Below are 16,694 nucleotides of genomic sequence, written 5' to 3'. Positions count from 1 at the left end.
TAGTGGTACATAGAGGAAGGGACATATTCTCATGACAAAAAAAAAACACCCTCTGGATTCCGCTCCATGCTGTTTATATAGTGGGTGTGTGCACAAGTGGGAGAGAGAAAGCTTAATCTTTTCTCTTGAGCCTGGTGTTTACTTTTGGACACATGTTAAGGGGTTGCTCACTCCAGAGAGCCTGTGAATTTAATTGATCATTCAGAGTGACGACATGTTTTTGCAATATCCTAAAATGCGTACCAGTCATTTTTAGGCCAGTTTGCGTGCTGATTTTGCGTCATTGCAATATACCGGTATATGGTCCACCAGAGATTTGTTTTTTGGGCTTTTATGCCTTTATTGGATAGGACGGTAGACTGACAGGAAATGGGGGGAGAGACAGGGAGTGACATGCGGCAAAGGTCGTCCGGATTTGGAATCGAACCGGCGACCCAGTAGGCCAGCGGGCGCCCCATGGTCCACCAGAGTTTGACAGCGGACCAGGGTGACTGAGGGCATCGCCGGTACAGTACGTAGGTCAATCATCCTGGAGATTCACAGCTTCCAAAATGAGCGGGAATGAGACGGTGGAAGACTCTGGACATGAAAGCCCAACAGCTGGGAGATGTTAAGAACAAGGTCCCCTCAGTGGGTAAAATGGACTTTAACCCATTTAGGCCTAGAATTATTGAATGCTTTTTAGCTATTGATAAATAGCAGATATACAAGCTCACAGCGCGGCACCGAGTGCCGCGCTGCGAGCTTGTAGATCTGCTATTTTTTGAAAAAGTTGTGAAAATGTGTGCAAATCTTTGAATATATGTATTTTTAAAGCGAACGTTTGTAACTCAAATTTTGCTTCTGGGTGGTCCCTGGAACTAAATATTTTGAGATGGCCAAATAAATGGCCAAATACATATCATTTTGGAGGTCCTTCACATGAAAAGGTTTGAGAACCACTGACATAGTAGTCTCTCAAGAACAGACTAACTGAGCTCCAGTTGAAGTGAAAAGGACCTTTTCTTTGACGATGGCTGGCCAGATTGCTGACACAGAAACATGGGTTTTTCAAAAAAACCTTTGAAGGATTCAAAAGACACTTATAGAATCGGGGTCAAAATTCTAATTTTCACGATTTTTCAAAAAATAGCAGATCTACAAGCTCGCAGCGCGGCACTCGGTGCCGCGCTGTGAGCTTGTATATCCGCTATTTTTCAATAGTTAAAGCACAACATAATGATACACAATAATGTGTACCGGTTCTAAATGGGTTTTAATGAACAGTCTTAAAAGGGAATGACGTTGGGGAAAATGCCAAAAAAGAGGGCAGAGTTAAGAGGTAGGTTCAGGGAATGTGAAGAGGATGAGCATGTAGCCGGGGAGCCACAGGCCCAAAAGCTCAAAGAATAGGATGTTACCTGTGATGTCATGACATACTTTTAATTTTTGTTTTTTCTATTAATTTGGTCATCAAGGTCCACAGAATGAGAGGCCTGCTCTGCCGGAAATCCTGCGAAAAAAAGTTATGGCCATTTGTATATTCACTCCATCGACTTCAATATAAAGGAAAGAAACACACCAAAAAGAATATGCTTTAAGTAGCATGTGAGGGGTCAAACTAGGGATTCTTGATGATTCTGAATCCATTGCAAGCATTTGTTTTGCATGAAAAACATTCCTTGGGCTAGAAAACGGACCAAAATAACGGTGAAAAGTGATGACTCATCACTTTTCACAGGTTTGAGAGGCTGAAATCTAGCTCAAGGAATGTTTTTCATGCAAAACAAATGCTTGCAATGGATTCAGAATCATGAAGAACCCTTAGTTTGACCCCTCACATGCTACTTTTTTTGGTGTGTTTTTTTCCAGTATAGTGAAGTCAATGGGAAACCTTTTTTCGCAGGATTTCCGGCAGAGCAGGCCTCTCATTCTGTGTACCTTATTGACCAAATTGATAGGACAAACAAAAATTTGGAGTATGTCATGACATCACAGGTCCTCTCTCATTTTGGCCCAGTGGCTCCCCGGCTAATGTCTTTGTTTAACTAGGGTCTGTGAGGCGAAAGCTTCAATGGAAATGTGTTATGTTGTGTGAGTCAGTATAGGTCAAGAGGCAAGCTCTAAATCCCAACAGCTCGTCCCACTAACCAAAGGCACTAGCATGTAGCCTGGTTCCTACACCACCACGCACGGCATGTGGCCCTCGACAGATTGATAACCATGTAGCCTGGTTCCTACACCACGCACGGCATGTGGCCCTCGACAGATTGATAACCATCCCACGCCTGCTAGGGGCAAGAGTTCAGTAGTTGCACCCACAGAGCTTATTGGCACAAACACAGAACATGGTAGTAAACATAGTGTTAAATAATGTACCTGACCGTGTGCATGAGAAGATGTGAAAACACACTTGAATACTAATACACGTAAGTAGTGAATGCACACACACGCACGCACACACACGCACGCACGCACACACACACACACACACACACACACACACACACACACACACACACACACACACACACACACACACACACACACACACACACACACACACACACACACACACACACACACACACACACACACACACACGTGCACGCACACAGATGCATACACCAGGGGGAGAGTTCCGCCTATTTAAAATGAGCCCAATACGGAACTAAAACTTCCTATGATTGGCCGCTAGTTGCGCTGTTTTCCCCCTGGCCGGTTGCAAAAAGAATTGTTCTCCATTGGATCCCATTCACTTCCCCCTTTCGTGTTCTAACCTTAATTAACATTTTCATGAATACTTTATGGTTCCTATCGCTAGTTAAAAATTGCCTCTCAATCACGATGATATGCGTTTTGTGAAAATAAGGTCCCAGTTATGTTAAAATTGATGATAAAGTTGCGGGGGGCGTGGCCAACTAAACTGATACCAGCCGGCTGTGTTCTTCTTTGTGTGCTGTATTTCGGGAGGCTCCGACCACATTCTCCCATGTATCCCTGCGGTTGCACGTGACCGTTGGCAGCCAATAGCCTCCTCTGTTTGCATTTCAATCTATGATGGCAACACCCATGCCAAGGACCCATATTGTGTCATTTGCGCTGCATAGAAACCAATGGCTTCGCTTTGTACAGTCTATGGCACACACACACACACACACACACGCACACACGCACGCACGCACGCACGCACGCACGCACGCACGCACACACGCACACACAAACAAATCTATGAAAAGGTTTAATCTGCAACACAATTGTATACAATATATCGTAGGGGTCTCCGCTTCATCTCTCTCTATCAGCTAAAGTAAAGGGTTCCTTGGCCTGAAAACATTGAAGACTCCTGCTGTAATGTGTTCCCTTTAGAGAGAATGTAGCTCCACAAGATATATTCTTTATAACACAGAATCAATATTTCTTTGCATTGTGTTGTGATGAGGTGCAGTGTTCTTTTGGTTAACCACTGTCACTGTCCTAGGTCCTGAATCGTCAGAACAGGTTTTTGTTTTATTTCTCTGGCTGAGGAGACAGCATTAGGCCTAATTGCTTATAATCGCTGTATTACCTGTATTACCGTATATCAAATGGACGTAAATAAGTATTGCAAATAGCCACCGGGCACCAATTAACCGCCGGGGTTCAAATTGATTTTGCGAATTAAACGCTCAGGCTACTATTTGGAAAAATACGGTATAGTGTGCGGGTGTGTTTGGTAAAGTAAGTGTGTGTGTGTGTGTGTGTGTGTGTGTGTGTGTGTGTGTGTGTGTGTGTGTGTGTGTGTGCGTGTGTGCGTGTGTGCGTGCGTGCGTGAGTGTGTGCGTGTGCGTGTGTGTGCGTGCGTGTGTGCGTGCCTTGCAGCGGGAGGCGTTGTGAGCTTGTAGATCTGCTATTTTTGGCTAAAGTTCTCATAATATGGACTCAAGTGGTTAATATAAAAAAGGAGAAAAAAAACTTTTTATCACTCAAAGATTTGGAGGACCCCCTGTAGTAACTCTGAGGACCCCCTAGGGGTCCCGGACCCCCTGTTGAAGACCCATGGAATAGATCGTATAAATTGTATAAATAAAATACCCTCTGTGTCTCTGTCTTCAAAATTCCTAAAACAAACATCTTGTTGAAAGACATTTTAGTTTGTGTGTTGTGTTGTCGATTGTGGTTGGTGGCTTGAGGGATAATTCCTGTTTTTCCTCATATGATCGTCAGGTGGCTTCTTAGCCTTGAAGTTGCATAAGAAACTAGTGTAACTGGAATAGATGGCTCGCTTGACTGCAAAACTCCAGGCGAACATTGTTAAAGTTGGTCACCCTTAATGCTAAGCATGAATTTTTATATTTATTTATCTACCACATTTTGCTTGAAATGTTGACGTAAACTATATAAGCTAACATGGCCAATAGCTATGCCACAGTGGCATATTTCTGGTGCAATTAGTTATTAAATGGTTTCCTTAGAATAGCAGTGGCTTTTTCTGCTGTTCTATTTAGCGATTGATGGAAAACAAAGTAATTGATTCCAATTACTCTTTCAAGTATTGTGCACCTCAACTGGTTATGTTTTTATTTTTGAATTCTGTTCTAGTTGTGGTTTTATCAGTTCATTTTGGCCAGACATTTGTGGGGTGCACCCAGTAGTGCTTTCGAGGCCGGACGTGACCGGACGCCGTCAGGCCAATATATTTCCCACATGCACACGCAGGAACGGCACGGAACAGTGCATGCTAGAACCATAGAGTTCTAGGCTATACGAGTGACGACGCGCCATATAGCCTATCTAATCAAATGGCTATTATTTGCATATCAAGTTTACCAGGTTTACCAGTGAGTGGTGGGCTTGCACATCCCCAAGATTCACAAGCCCAAGTAGGCTACCCTATTCATATGGATAGGCTACTTTAACTCATTTGCTGCCATTTAACAATACCTTCGTACTCTCATATGCCCCTGTCTCCATAGACTTCCATGTAATTCATAGTGCACGGATCATGCACACCCATGCCTAGATAATGCACCACGTGTGTCCACATTGCTCACAGCTTTCAAACAAAAAAATCCGAATGGAAATCCGTTCAGGCATTCATGAGATAACAGCCATTATGTTTTCCTAAAATGTAAACAAAGATGGCTGCCATGTTTGAAAGATGGGGTTGCTATGGGGGTTAAACATGCAATTTCGCGATTGCTATCATGCCTACTACATTTTTTGGGGTCAAAAATCTTTTTTTGAAAAAAAAACATTTTTGATTTTATTTTTTATTTTTTTTCAAAAACGGGGAATTTCCGGGTTCTACGGGCATGGCAGGGCAGTACAACGGGATTTTTTCTGGATTTTCGGCCATAGCAGCAAATAAGTTAACACCTACAGTACTGTAGGTATCCAGCGGTGACTGTATGTGCATTGTGCATGCGTCCTCATAGGCTACATGGCTCCATTACTGTGGGAGGTACTGTTTGAGAGTCGTTCAAAGCAAACCTTTAGTTTGTTTGAGTTTGGGGTGGCATGATGAAATCCATGCCACCTCTTTAGACTATATAATTTATTAATTTATCACCATCAGGAAATGTGTCCTCTGCATTTGGCTATTAGCAGAATGGGCAGCCACTGAGGTCAAGGCCAGAGTACTGTACAGTATGTCCCTCACATGCATGTCTTTTGGTGTGGGAGGAAGTATTTAATTGCGCCATTTCCATGATTATTTGTCTCCCGTTTTCCATGCAGGGCCAAGTATTTCCGAGGGAAGAAGCTGAATGGGGAATATGAGATCCGTGTGGAACAGGTATGATGCATTTGTGACAATATCACTTTAAATGAAAATATACTTCAAATGTGTTTCAGTAATGTTTTTGGGGTTTTGATTGCTTTCTCCATAACATATTGCGTGATATAAGGACTGTGTTCCAAACATTAACAAATGATCTCAGCGGTTTGACTCATATGGATATGAAGAATCAACTGATGGTGAGAAAACGCTAATGTTACTGTCGCCGAATTAGTTACATTTTCACCAGAAACAGACAAATCAATATTAGTGACTGACTATCATAAACCATACAGAGCCACCTCCCGACAATATCGTGGAGACGTTTGTTTATTTTTGGACCACAATGCTTATATGAGACGATTTTAAGATGACTCAATGTTATTCTCCATAGAGAAATTACTTCCGTAGAACCGGGGGATGAGCGAGTGACGTCATGACTTCGTAGCTCTATAGCTTAACAACTAGAAACATGCTGTCCATTATATTCATTGCTGACATGGTACAGCTGTTCACGCATCACATATATACGGCAGGTTTAAGAATTATTGGCTTTATATACTGTAACAACCTTTTCCTGTGGGCCAATTACAATATTATTACACTGTAACTCTCATCAATGTTTATTTCTTCTGTGAGTCTCTAAAATTTGGGGAGATGAAAATATCAAGGTGATATTTAAATCGGGGCAGTCTGGGGAAAGTAAACCCTTTTCCCCGATGAACTTTCCCCTAAAGTTACCTGCTTTCAACCCTATACTATAAAAAAATGGCTTTAGCATTTGGCTGTGTCTATGTATAGGCACAAACTTGGTAAAGTCTAGACATACAGTATTAACAGTGGGTAGATAGCATCTAATTTCCCTCAAATCACTGTTCGGCCATACATCTGCAAGCCATTGTTGAGACTAGAGTAGTCTTTGAAATTAAGTGGTGGGATTTTATGGTAGAAGGAAATATGGACCGCAAATGTGGGATCAGTGATTTTATTGCCTGTTTGCTCAGTTCTCTACTGTTGTGGTCAAATCCCAGTTAGTCTGGAGCATGATAAAGGGGAACTGGAGTTGGAATCAAGACTTTCCTGCAAAAATGAACGTGCCCTGAATTTTTCACTGGGTCTTTGGGTGTAGCAAATGGTGAACCCCAATAAAAACATGCAGCTAAGTTAATTAGGCTCCCTATATCAACAGCGAGGGGAACCGCAACGGGGGGTTGGTTGCACCCCATGAGCCTCACAAGCAGGCCGCCTCACTTCAAGAGCAATACTGACCTACTTTGTTCTTGCCAGACCACTCCGCTCTCTCCCAGAAGCCTTCCTCCTCGCGGATTGCGACCCAGTCGCTAATTGACTTCAGCAGACAGCTCTACCTACTGTACAGTACAGTATAGTTATAGGTCAGACTCTGCACTGGCTGTTTCTGCACTCTGCAGAACGTCCATAGATAATGGTAACCCAATCCCTGTGTGAAGAGGACAGGTGGACAGGTGATGAGAATTAGCACGTGTGCTATAATCCCTTATATCAATACATCTGGTTCGTCCAATGTAATTGTGATAAGCATAACACATAACATAACATAAGAGGCCTTCGCAATTTCTATTCTGTCATGCACCCCTCCTGAAACAACAACCAACAACTCTTTCTGTTGCTAGACTAGAGAGTCGGAACACAGAGTCACCATAAGGTGAGTCTCCTGATATGAATGTGAAGAGAAATAGATGACTCTGATTTGAAATGGGATATCCCTCACTATGGCTGCCGCCCTCCTTCACCCACCCCTCCAGATTAGATTTGTGAGCCCATTGTTGTGAATCATCCCTCCACATTTACATGGCCCACTTTGATGTTACATTTGGCTGACGCCTTAATGCCAAGTACAAAAAGGGTCTCCATTACATTTTACATGATACGAACAGAGCTGGAGTATATTAACTTAATAGTCACTGTCTATGTCAGAGTCCTTGAGGTTTCAAAGTGCTATAACAGTAAACCGATGCTCAAGTATCTTGAAATTGCAGATTAGCCTGTGACTCACAGATGTAATGATTAATACACTTAACCGCGAGATTCAGAGGAAAGTCAAACACGAGGGAATTTGCTGTTTGTCATGCTTTCTGATGTGGTACATGCCTCTTTCTACCATGTCCATGACCTATATTGTCAAGTATGTTTTAAAGTGGCGCCATGTACATTTTTGCCAAGTACCTCCTCCAGTTTGAGCATGTTGTGTCTATTATTGCTACCTACTAATCTCTTAAAACTAAACTACGGTATTTGGGCTAGTGACGTACAGCTACAAGCTACATACATACTGTACATAACGCCTCTACGAGATAGATTTATGTGCGTTCAACCACATTCTTGTGTGTCATACACAACAGGTGTTGAAAGTAGTGTATCTGATCACAGGTCTTTCAGAGGAGGTATGCTTTTTGATCTTCCTGAAATGTTTAAGCATTTTAGAGACACTCCAGTTCATAAAAGCAAGGCAAGTTAATTTAGTTTAAGTGCTTTACATGGGGCACCAAAAGGCATGCAATTACTTAAAAAGGAATAAAGAAAAGAAGGAATATAAATCAGAAATAAAACAACAAAAGATGCACAGGGAAAATGTAGGTGAAAGCGCAAACAGTTTTACTTATTGTGACTCATGTATCCTTATGTTCAACCACCAACCGTCCTAAACTCTCACAGATCTCATCTCTTGGCTTCAGATCATGAAACGTTCATATACTGTAAATTTTAGGGAAACAATAAGTCTGTATTGTACATTTTGCATCCAGAACGCAACTCACTGTTGGTAGGGAATGACCACGTTTGACCTTCAGCTGTCAGCCCACTCTACTGCTATTTTCCTTATTGAGATGCCCTAGCTCTGCCAGTCCAAAGCATTTGAAGATAAATGAGACCATTGACTTTTATCTGGATCCCCACTTTACTCTCTGGTTCATGCATCCAGAACAGTACAGTGTTCTGCTCTAGAGAATTGCTGGGCTTATGACGATGATCTTCGGTATAAAGAAACCATTCCCTTTTGTATTCCTTTGAAGCAGTGGTGTGTTTTAGTTTTTTTAAGGGATACAATAATCATTCCCTGGTCATACGCTAGCGCATTTTCAATGGATGAAATGGTTAGTAGAGGGCTGAAATGCAGGGGCGTCACACCAAATTCTGGGCCCTGGGTACAAGGATTCACTGCGGGCCCCCCATGAATGTTCACTATTGAAAAATAGCAGATCTACAAGCTCACAGCGCGGCACCGAGTGCCGCGCTGCGAGCTTGTATATCTGCTATTTTTTTTTTTATCGTGAAAATGTGTGCAAGAAACCTATGTCAAGGACCCCCAAGATGATATGTATTTGGCCATGGACCCCGATCTCAAAATATTTAGTTTCAGGGACCCCCAGAAGCAAAATTTGAGTTAGAAATGTTCGCTTAAAAAATACATATATTCAAAGATTTTCACAACTTTTCAAAAATGGCAGATCTACAAGCTCGCAGCGCGGCACTCGGTGCCGCGCTGTGAGCTTGTATATCTGCTATTTTTCAATAGCTAAAGTTACTAGGGCCCCTCCACCTTGGGCCCTGGTGACTCAGTCCCACTTTCCTACCCCTTGTGACGCCCCTGCTGAAATGTCTTGGAGGCCTGTAGCACTGCTGTGCCAGGCTGAGGTTTTCATCCAGTGGGATGCTGTGTGTGACTGAGGGCCCCTTGAATCCTGTTGCCATGCCAGTGATGCTTTGCCCCTCTGAGAATTCTGACCGTGGTCCGTGCATCACGTAGAAATTCAGGGTGTAACGATACATTTTAATAGCGATTCGATACATATCACGATACATGGTTGACGATACGATACATGGACGATATTGGTTCATTCATGGCGATACGATACGATTCGATTCAATGATTTAAAATCGATATAGTAACTATTTAGCAAAGAAATTAAATCTGTGTGAAAGGTGTAGATAGTGGTTGTATACAATCGATTCTTTGCACTGCCGATTCGATACGATACAAAATAAAACGATTCGATTCGATTTTAGCTGTTTTCATTTCGATATACTTCGATTTGTTAAGTTAAAAACGATATTTCGATACAGTTACTATATCGTTACACCCCTACGTAGAATGCAAAAGAAAACACCCATTATCTGCAGTTGGACATAGACTGGGAACATGACTGTCCCCACCAGAAGCATGCAGAGTATGCTGGCTGTTCAGGGTCCTTGGAGTATGGGATGGTGGTCCTTGGAGTATGGGATGGCGGTCCTTGGGAGTATGGGATGGCATAAATACTGCAATTTGAGCAATTGAGACAAATTAGGCAGTTATAAATCCAGGAGGTCTGATCGCTGTGAAAGAACCTGGCAAGTCCTTCAGGCAAGCAGACACCCTGCCCCTCCCCCTCACCCCTCCCCCCTCACCCCTCCCCCCGCCACGCCAGGGGTGTCGCACCAAATTCTGGGCCCTGGGTACAAGGATTCACTCACATGTTGTGCTTTAAAGCTATACTGTGTAAGTTGCTAAACTAGTGGTCAGTAGCGGTATTGCTTTTTTCGCCCTGAGTCGTCGCGGACCACCGGAGCGGCGCCGCAAACCACCGCGACCGATACGAATCCGTGGAGAGGTAGAACGCATGGTAGAACGTAATTTTCTGGCCAGGATTTGGGGATTAAGAGGTTAAGAATCCTTCACCATGGTAAACACTGTAGCTGAGGGAGGCTACTTCCTGAAGAGACGGCAGATACACTGTGATTGGCCGGTAGTGTATCATGTGTGTATGATCCGCGATGTGTTTGGCCAACGTATACAGATGATGCAGATGACGCTATTTTTCCGCGAAAACCGGACCCCGGTCAGGATCATAGAAAACATATAAAGAGAAGGCTTTAGAAGCTGAAAATAACGGAGTGGGTGTTCTAAAACTTTAGCGATTTAACAGTTAGGTCAATAAGGGCTCCAGGGTGCGACCTATTAACTCGCATATGCGAGTTAATTTCATTAAGTGCGAGTTAAAATATTACTAGGTCGCACCCGTGCGACAAGGAGGATGTGCGGAGGATGGGTCAAAAAGGAAAGAAAATCCTTGATCGAGGGACCGCATCTCTTCTCTCTCTCTCCCTCTCTCTAACTGCCTGCAAAAAGCCTTTGCTCCTTCCCCTGGCCCCCTCCCCTTCTGTCTCTCTCTCTCTCACTCACAGTCACACACACACACACACACACACACTCTAGCTAGTCGGTGCGGGGTGCACACGTCGTCACACAGACAGACAGATTTCTCTCTCTCGCTCACCTTGCTTGGATACAAAACTAGGGTGACCATATTTTCAGCCACTCAAACCGGGACGCAAAACACTGTTGCCTAAAACTGGGACCCTAAAAGCAATGCGCACGTTACCGCGCACGCGCGTGCCCATTCTCTAACGTTCGTGCACGCGCACACACGCACCGCAGGGTTGCAAACAGGCAGTGAGTGATTGACAAACAGCCACAGCGTTGAATTCAGACACGCAATGAATTTGTTCCTTTTTTCTGATTGGTTAGGTGAGCATGTTTTCATGAAAATAACATGATAAATGTCTATGCAACCACTGAAAACAGCTAACTATTATTTGAATTCTGGCGAAAACCGGGACAATTTTGCAGTGAATGTTGAAAACCGGGACATATTAGTGTTTTAGAGATATTTGTCGGGACACCGGGACACGCAGCTTGAAAACGGGACTGTCCCGGGTAAAACGGGACGTCTGGTCACCCTATACAAAACCTTTCTTTGTATAACCATGCTTTTTCTGTTGTCATCTTGAACCTGGATAATCTATAATCCACGGGGCTGTGGGTGTTTGTTTGCTATTAGATTAGCAATCGCTAGTGGATGTTTACGTTAACCTACTGTTATGTGCGCTTTGGAGTTGAAAACAGCTGTCGCTCGTTAAGTTCCTCTGTGCCCAAAATGCGCGTTTTCACTTCAAAGACAATTAGCTGAAATTAACGGCACCTGTGAACTTTTCTGTCTTTAGTGTTAGCCATAGCTAGTGAGTGCTGCGTGTGTGTGTGTGTGTGTGTGTGTGTGTGTGTGTGTGTGTGTGTGTGTGTGTGTGTGTGTGTGTGTGTGTGTGTGTGTGTGTGTGTGTGTGTGTGTGTGTGTGTGTGTGTGTGTGTCCCAAGTGAACGTTTTCTGCTAATGTCAAGCAGCCTTCCCAGTATCACTCCAAAACCATAAGGACATTTTTATTCTTCCATCCTGAATGGCAGCAGGCCTAATATTATTATTGCATTTAGTCTACTTTGTGCAAGTTGAAAGTCAAAGTTCTAGGTATTATATTGCCTTTGTTAGACTAGATACTTGTCAAATTTTCTTGAATTAATGTCTTTAGTTTGCAAGTATTAACTTGAAGCAAAAATACATTAAAACTACACGTTTTAACTTATCATGAGATGAGACATATCGTTATCGAGGCATTCAACAATGTCATCAAATATCGAAGGCTTTCCTAATATCACACAGCCTTAGTGCTGACCTATTTTGTCAACTACTGCTGCTCATGCAGAGAAACCTAAAGTTCAGACAAAAAATATTTAGTAAAATATCATGTTTGGGTCATTGTCAATCATTACATCAAGGCAAACCTATGGTATGGTCGTACAGAAATGAACAACTATCGTCAGCATGATAAGGCTATGTATTAATACCACGCTATACAAAGAAAAAGATGGTGCTACCTAATTTCTGGTGGCGCTACCTAATAAAAAGGTAGGTGGCACCGGTGCTACCTGTGAAAAAGTTAGTCTGGAGCCCGTCAATTTTAAGATTTGTTTTATAAAAAAAGTTACATGGTATAACTTTAACTATTGAAAAATAGCAGATATACAAGCTTACAGCTATACAAGCTCACAGCTTGTAGATCTGCTATCCTATGTTTCTATGTCAGTGGTGTTCAAACTTTTTCATGTCAAGGACCCCCAAAATGATATGTATTTTGCCACGGAACCCCATCTCAAATTATTTAGTTCCAGGGACCCCCCAGAAACAAAATTTGAGTTACAAATGTTCCCTTAAAAAATACATATATTCAAAGATTTGCACACATTTTCACGACTTTTCGAAAACTGCAGATCTACAAGTCCACAATGCGGCACCGAGTGCCGCGCTGTGAGCTTGTAGATCTGCTATTTTTCAATAGCTAAAGTATAAAATAATTAAGGCCCCTCCACCTTGGGTCCTAGTTACTCAGTCCCACTTTTGCCCCCATTGTGACGTCCCTGGCTGTGAAAGAACCAGGCAAGTTCTTCAGACACGCAGACACCCTGCCCCTCCCCCCGCCCGTCCATGTGCTGGACAGGTCGTCATGGGCAACATCTGCTCAGCAGGCCTATGACCTCAGCCAGGAGTACAGAATGCCCAACCCGCCCCATCCGCACCTCCTCGTCAGTAATGGTAAAACTAATGCACAGCCGATTGAGTTCACATTAGCAGTACCTTTTTTGTGGCTCACTTTGTCCCTGGGGCCTATAGGGGCATCTGCATTGATCTTGTCCAGTATGGCACCTTTGGTTGGGTCTTCCCCTGTTGTTTTGGCTTTGGCTTATAAAACTCCTCTGTGCATTTTTTAGTTTGCCCGTTTTATTGAGCAGTGAATATTATTCGTGTCCAAGGCGGTAGTGAATAGTGATTAGTGCTATCTGCAGATATACTGTACTTCTTTGTGATGTGTGTAAAAGGTACTTTAATTGAGACTTTCAGTCAAGTTTCAGTCAAGCTATATGATGAAACAAAAGAGAGGAATTCCAATCCTTATCTGGAAGTAATTCCTTTTGAGCGTGTAGCAATCACCACAAGGCAACATTCATGACATTCTCTTGATATTCATGACAAGAGTTCGGAAGGTCAAATATCACATAACGGCTTGACCGGTGTTGATGTCATAATGTTATACAATTTGTATAATTGTTCAAGTTGCTTTTTTTTAAACACAACCACAACAAAATGGCACCTTACACACCTGTAATTCAATGATACCGATTAGGAGAATTCTAAAAATACTTCAAAGATTCCAGATGGACTTTCAATACAACTGGTGAGTGGTGGTTAGGTGCTAAATTTAGCATGTACTGTACTTCCTAAGTAAAATACTATACCAAGCAGACAACTGCTGCTCACAAGCTGAGATACCAAATTGCACTGCACTACTTCTTGTTTTGGTTGTACCAGATCCTGGTGAGTAAGTGACGTGTGCACATGGTCTAAGCACACATATTCATTGCACATCATACTGTACAGTACATTCAAACATGGATAATGTGTGAAAAGGGCTTTATTAAAGGCATCATATCCAGTTTGAGATATAGTAAGATTTAAACACAAGCTGCATTATGTTTATTTAGCACCTTCTCCCTTAAAGGACAACTCTGCCCTAAATAACATCTAGGCTAATTTTCCTACCCATATTGATCCAAAATGACTGTCCATGGGGTCTATTAGGCAGGAATGCTCCTGTTGTCCAGTTTCCCCAGCAGAAACCAGCAGCTCTCATAGCATATAGAGTGGAGCCTATAAGCCTATAGTTTTTACAGTATTTGTTGCAAAAATGTTTTTTTTATTACTAGTTGTCATTACTAACACATCCATGCCACACATCCTAACACGAGCCGCCAGTCTTATAAATTATGTTTTGGGGGGAACGTTTGCCACAACACGGAACAGATTACATCTGTTTAGCATACTAATGCAGCTTATGTGGGACAACCAATGCATGGATGTGTTTCTAATGACAACTACGCGTTCATGGAAAAAATATATAACTTTTGAGTGCAACAAATAGCGTAAAAGCGATAGGCTTATAGGCTACTCTATGCTATGACGGATGCTGGGTTCTGCTGGAGAAACTGGACAACAGGGGCATTTCTGCCTAATAGACCCAATGGACAGTCATTTGGGATCAATGTAAGTATAGGAAAATGAGCCTAGATCTTATTTAGGGCAGAGTTGTCCTTTAATGGTCAGCCAAAAGCCAGTCTGGATGCAAAGGAATTGAAGGACCACAGATGAGAAGACTCGGCTCTGAAGGCGGTTGTCCCATGTATCACTTCCTGTTTTCCTTTCCCAGGGCAAGAGCTGTGTCTGAATGTGTTACCATGATGGTAACCATGGCACTGGAGAAAAGGGTCCTGGTCCTGCCCCCTGGGCCATTGCCCCGCACCAACTGGTTCATCCATTACCGCCCAATGACTGTGTCTGTTAGCGCGTCTCTTTACCCACAAACCAGACAATAATTGAGGTTGTGGACTGTTTGGCTCCTGCCAGAACCTTTGCCCACTCTCTGGTTTTATCTGGTCAAAGCTAACAACAATGTAAGCCTGGTTGGATGTGTGTATCTATGTATCTGTGCGTGCGTGTGTGCGTGCATGTGTGTCTGTGTGTGTGGGTGGGTGTATGTGTGTGCGGCTGCGTGCGCGTGCACGTATGTGTTTATTGTGTTTGTAGGTGCATGTGTTCTGGCTTTAAGAGTCTTTCTTGGCAAGGCCTGCACTGCTGAGCACACAGATGTTTCTTTCAGAGGCGGGTATCAGTAAAGAAGAGCTGAGAAAGGGACGGGAGCCAAGCGCATGTCCTTGAGGCACACTGAGTGAGTGGCGCCTCGTTGTCCCGTAAATGAGATTACTGCATTTACTCGCCCCCTGTTCTCCATGAGTGCGACACAGTAAATAAAAGAGGGAGGTATTTTTCGCCTTGGGAAAATTAGACGGTGACCCTCATAATGAGTTGATGGCTGCCAGTTACAATACAGGATTCGAGCAAAATGTATCTCTTCAAAAATGAAGAGCTCATTGTACAGTTATTCTGTATTGTCCTGTGGTACTGCTGATATAATTAAGCAATATTACACGAGAGGGTGTGCATATAACACGGTTATCCTGCACAACAGCCTTACCGCAGGAACGAGCCGACAGGCGAGTTCCGTAGGTAGGGCTGGATGCAGACCCTCGAGTGTTTTATTGCGATTATACAACTATTGCCCTTAAAAAAAAAACACGTCAACTTTATTTCATTGTAATTAAGATATTCGATAGGAATTTGTAATTTTTTAATGCCACATTTAGCTACTATGTCACATGAAAACCGCTAGCCTAGCCGCCTAGCATAGTGTGGGGAGAGAGGCGCGCTTGCTGTCTTTCGTGACCAACGCAGCTGATTTCTTTACTTGATGAGAGACAGTGCATCTGTGCTCGTTATATGCACGGTTGGAGAGCCTGTTTTCCATTGAGAGCCCGACTACCTGTTGTATACTTTTAAATGGAAGCTCAAGAGTACGCTAAAGAAGGATCTAAACCTCAAATAACGACCGTAGAATGAAAGTATCATATGAAGCCATTGATGTCTTTTCATCTTCATAATGCCAGTAGTTGGGTTGAGGAAATGGTCAGCGAATGGATTTGATAAACCTACATTATACTGTAGTGTACTGAGGGTAATGCATACTGAGTCTGACACCATTGTTGTATTTTGCACAGTGTTCTCCAGCCAAATACAATGCTGACATGTGGGAGTGAGTTTATCTTTTGGCTCCGCAACTGTCTCAGCCACATGCTGTGGTCACATGTTACCAAGAACCTCAACACTGAGTAAAGTAGATCAACTAAATTAAAGTGCTGGCCCACGTTTCATATTTCTACAAATGTCATTTAATCATTTAATTTCTTTGTTTGCTCAGATTAATATTTCATTGTTTATACTGCATTGCAATGGGAGAGAATTATTGAATTTGGACCACTAACTGGCCCACATTCCTAGTGCTCTCTGCACATGAAATATAGCCACATTGTTTTTTGTAATGTTTTGCTTGGTAGTCAACCAGATACGTCAAATTGAATTTTGTTCAGAGAGTCAGCAGGCTACTCATTCAGGGCCCATTATATCCACTACATTAGTGTCACTCTTCATAGTTTAAAGTGACG

General features: G+C 42.8%; 1 protein-coding gene across 1 annotated transcript in view; it reads left to right on the top strand.

The window, feature by feature from the left end:
* syn3 (synapsin III) overlaps window positions 1–16,694 on the top strand; it is a gene marked incomplete at both ends in the record, with an annotated part of 133,779 nt that overhangs the window by 21,209 nt on the left and 95,876 nt on the right. Inside the window, one exon of the mRNA XM_080754064.1 lies at window positions 5,698–5,755. Within this exon, the coding sequence (XP_080610190.1) occupies window positions 5,698–5,755 (58 nt within the window). The remainder of the gene's footprint in view (window positions 1–5,697; window positions 5,756–16,694) is intronic.

Source organism: Nannobrachium achirus (genome assembly GCF_963921795.1).
Source record: "Nannobrachium achirus genome assembly, chromosome: 23".
Lineage (NCBI taxonomy): Eukaryota > Metazoa > Chordata > Actinopteri > Myctophiformes > Myctophidae > Nannobrachium > Nannobrachium achirus.
Note: the sequence above shows the minus strand (reverse complement) of the source record. Positions and strands in the feature narration are given on the sequence as shown.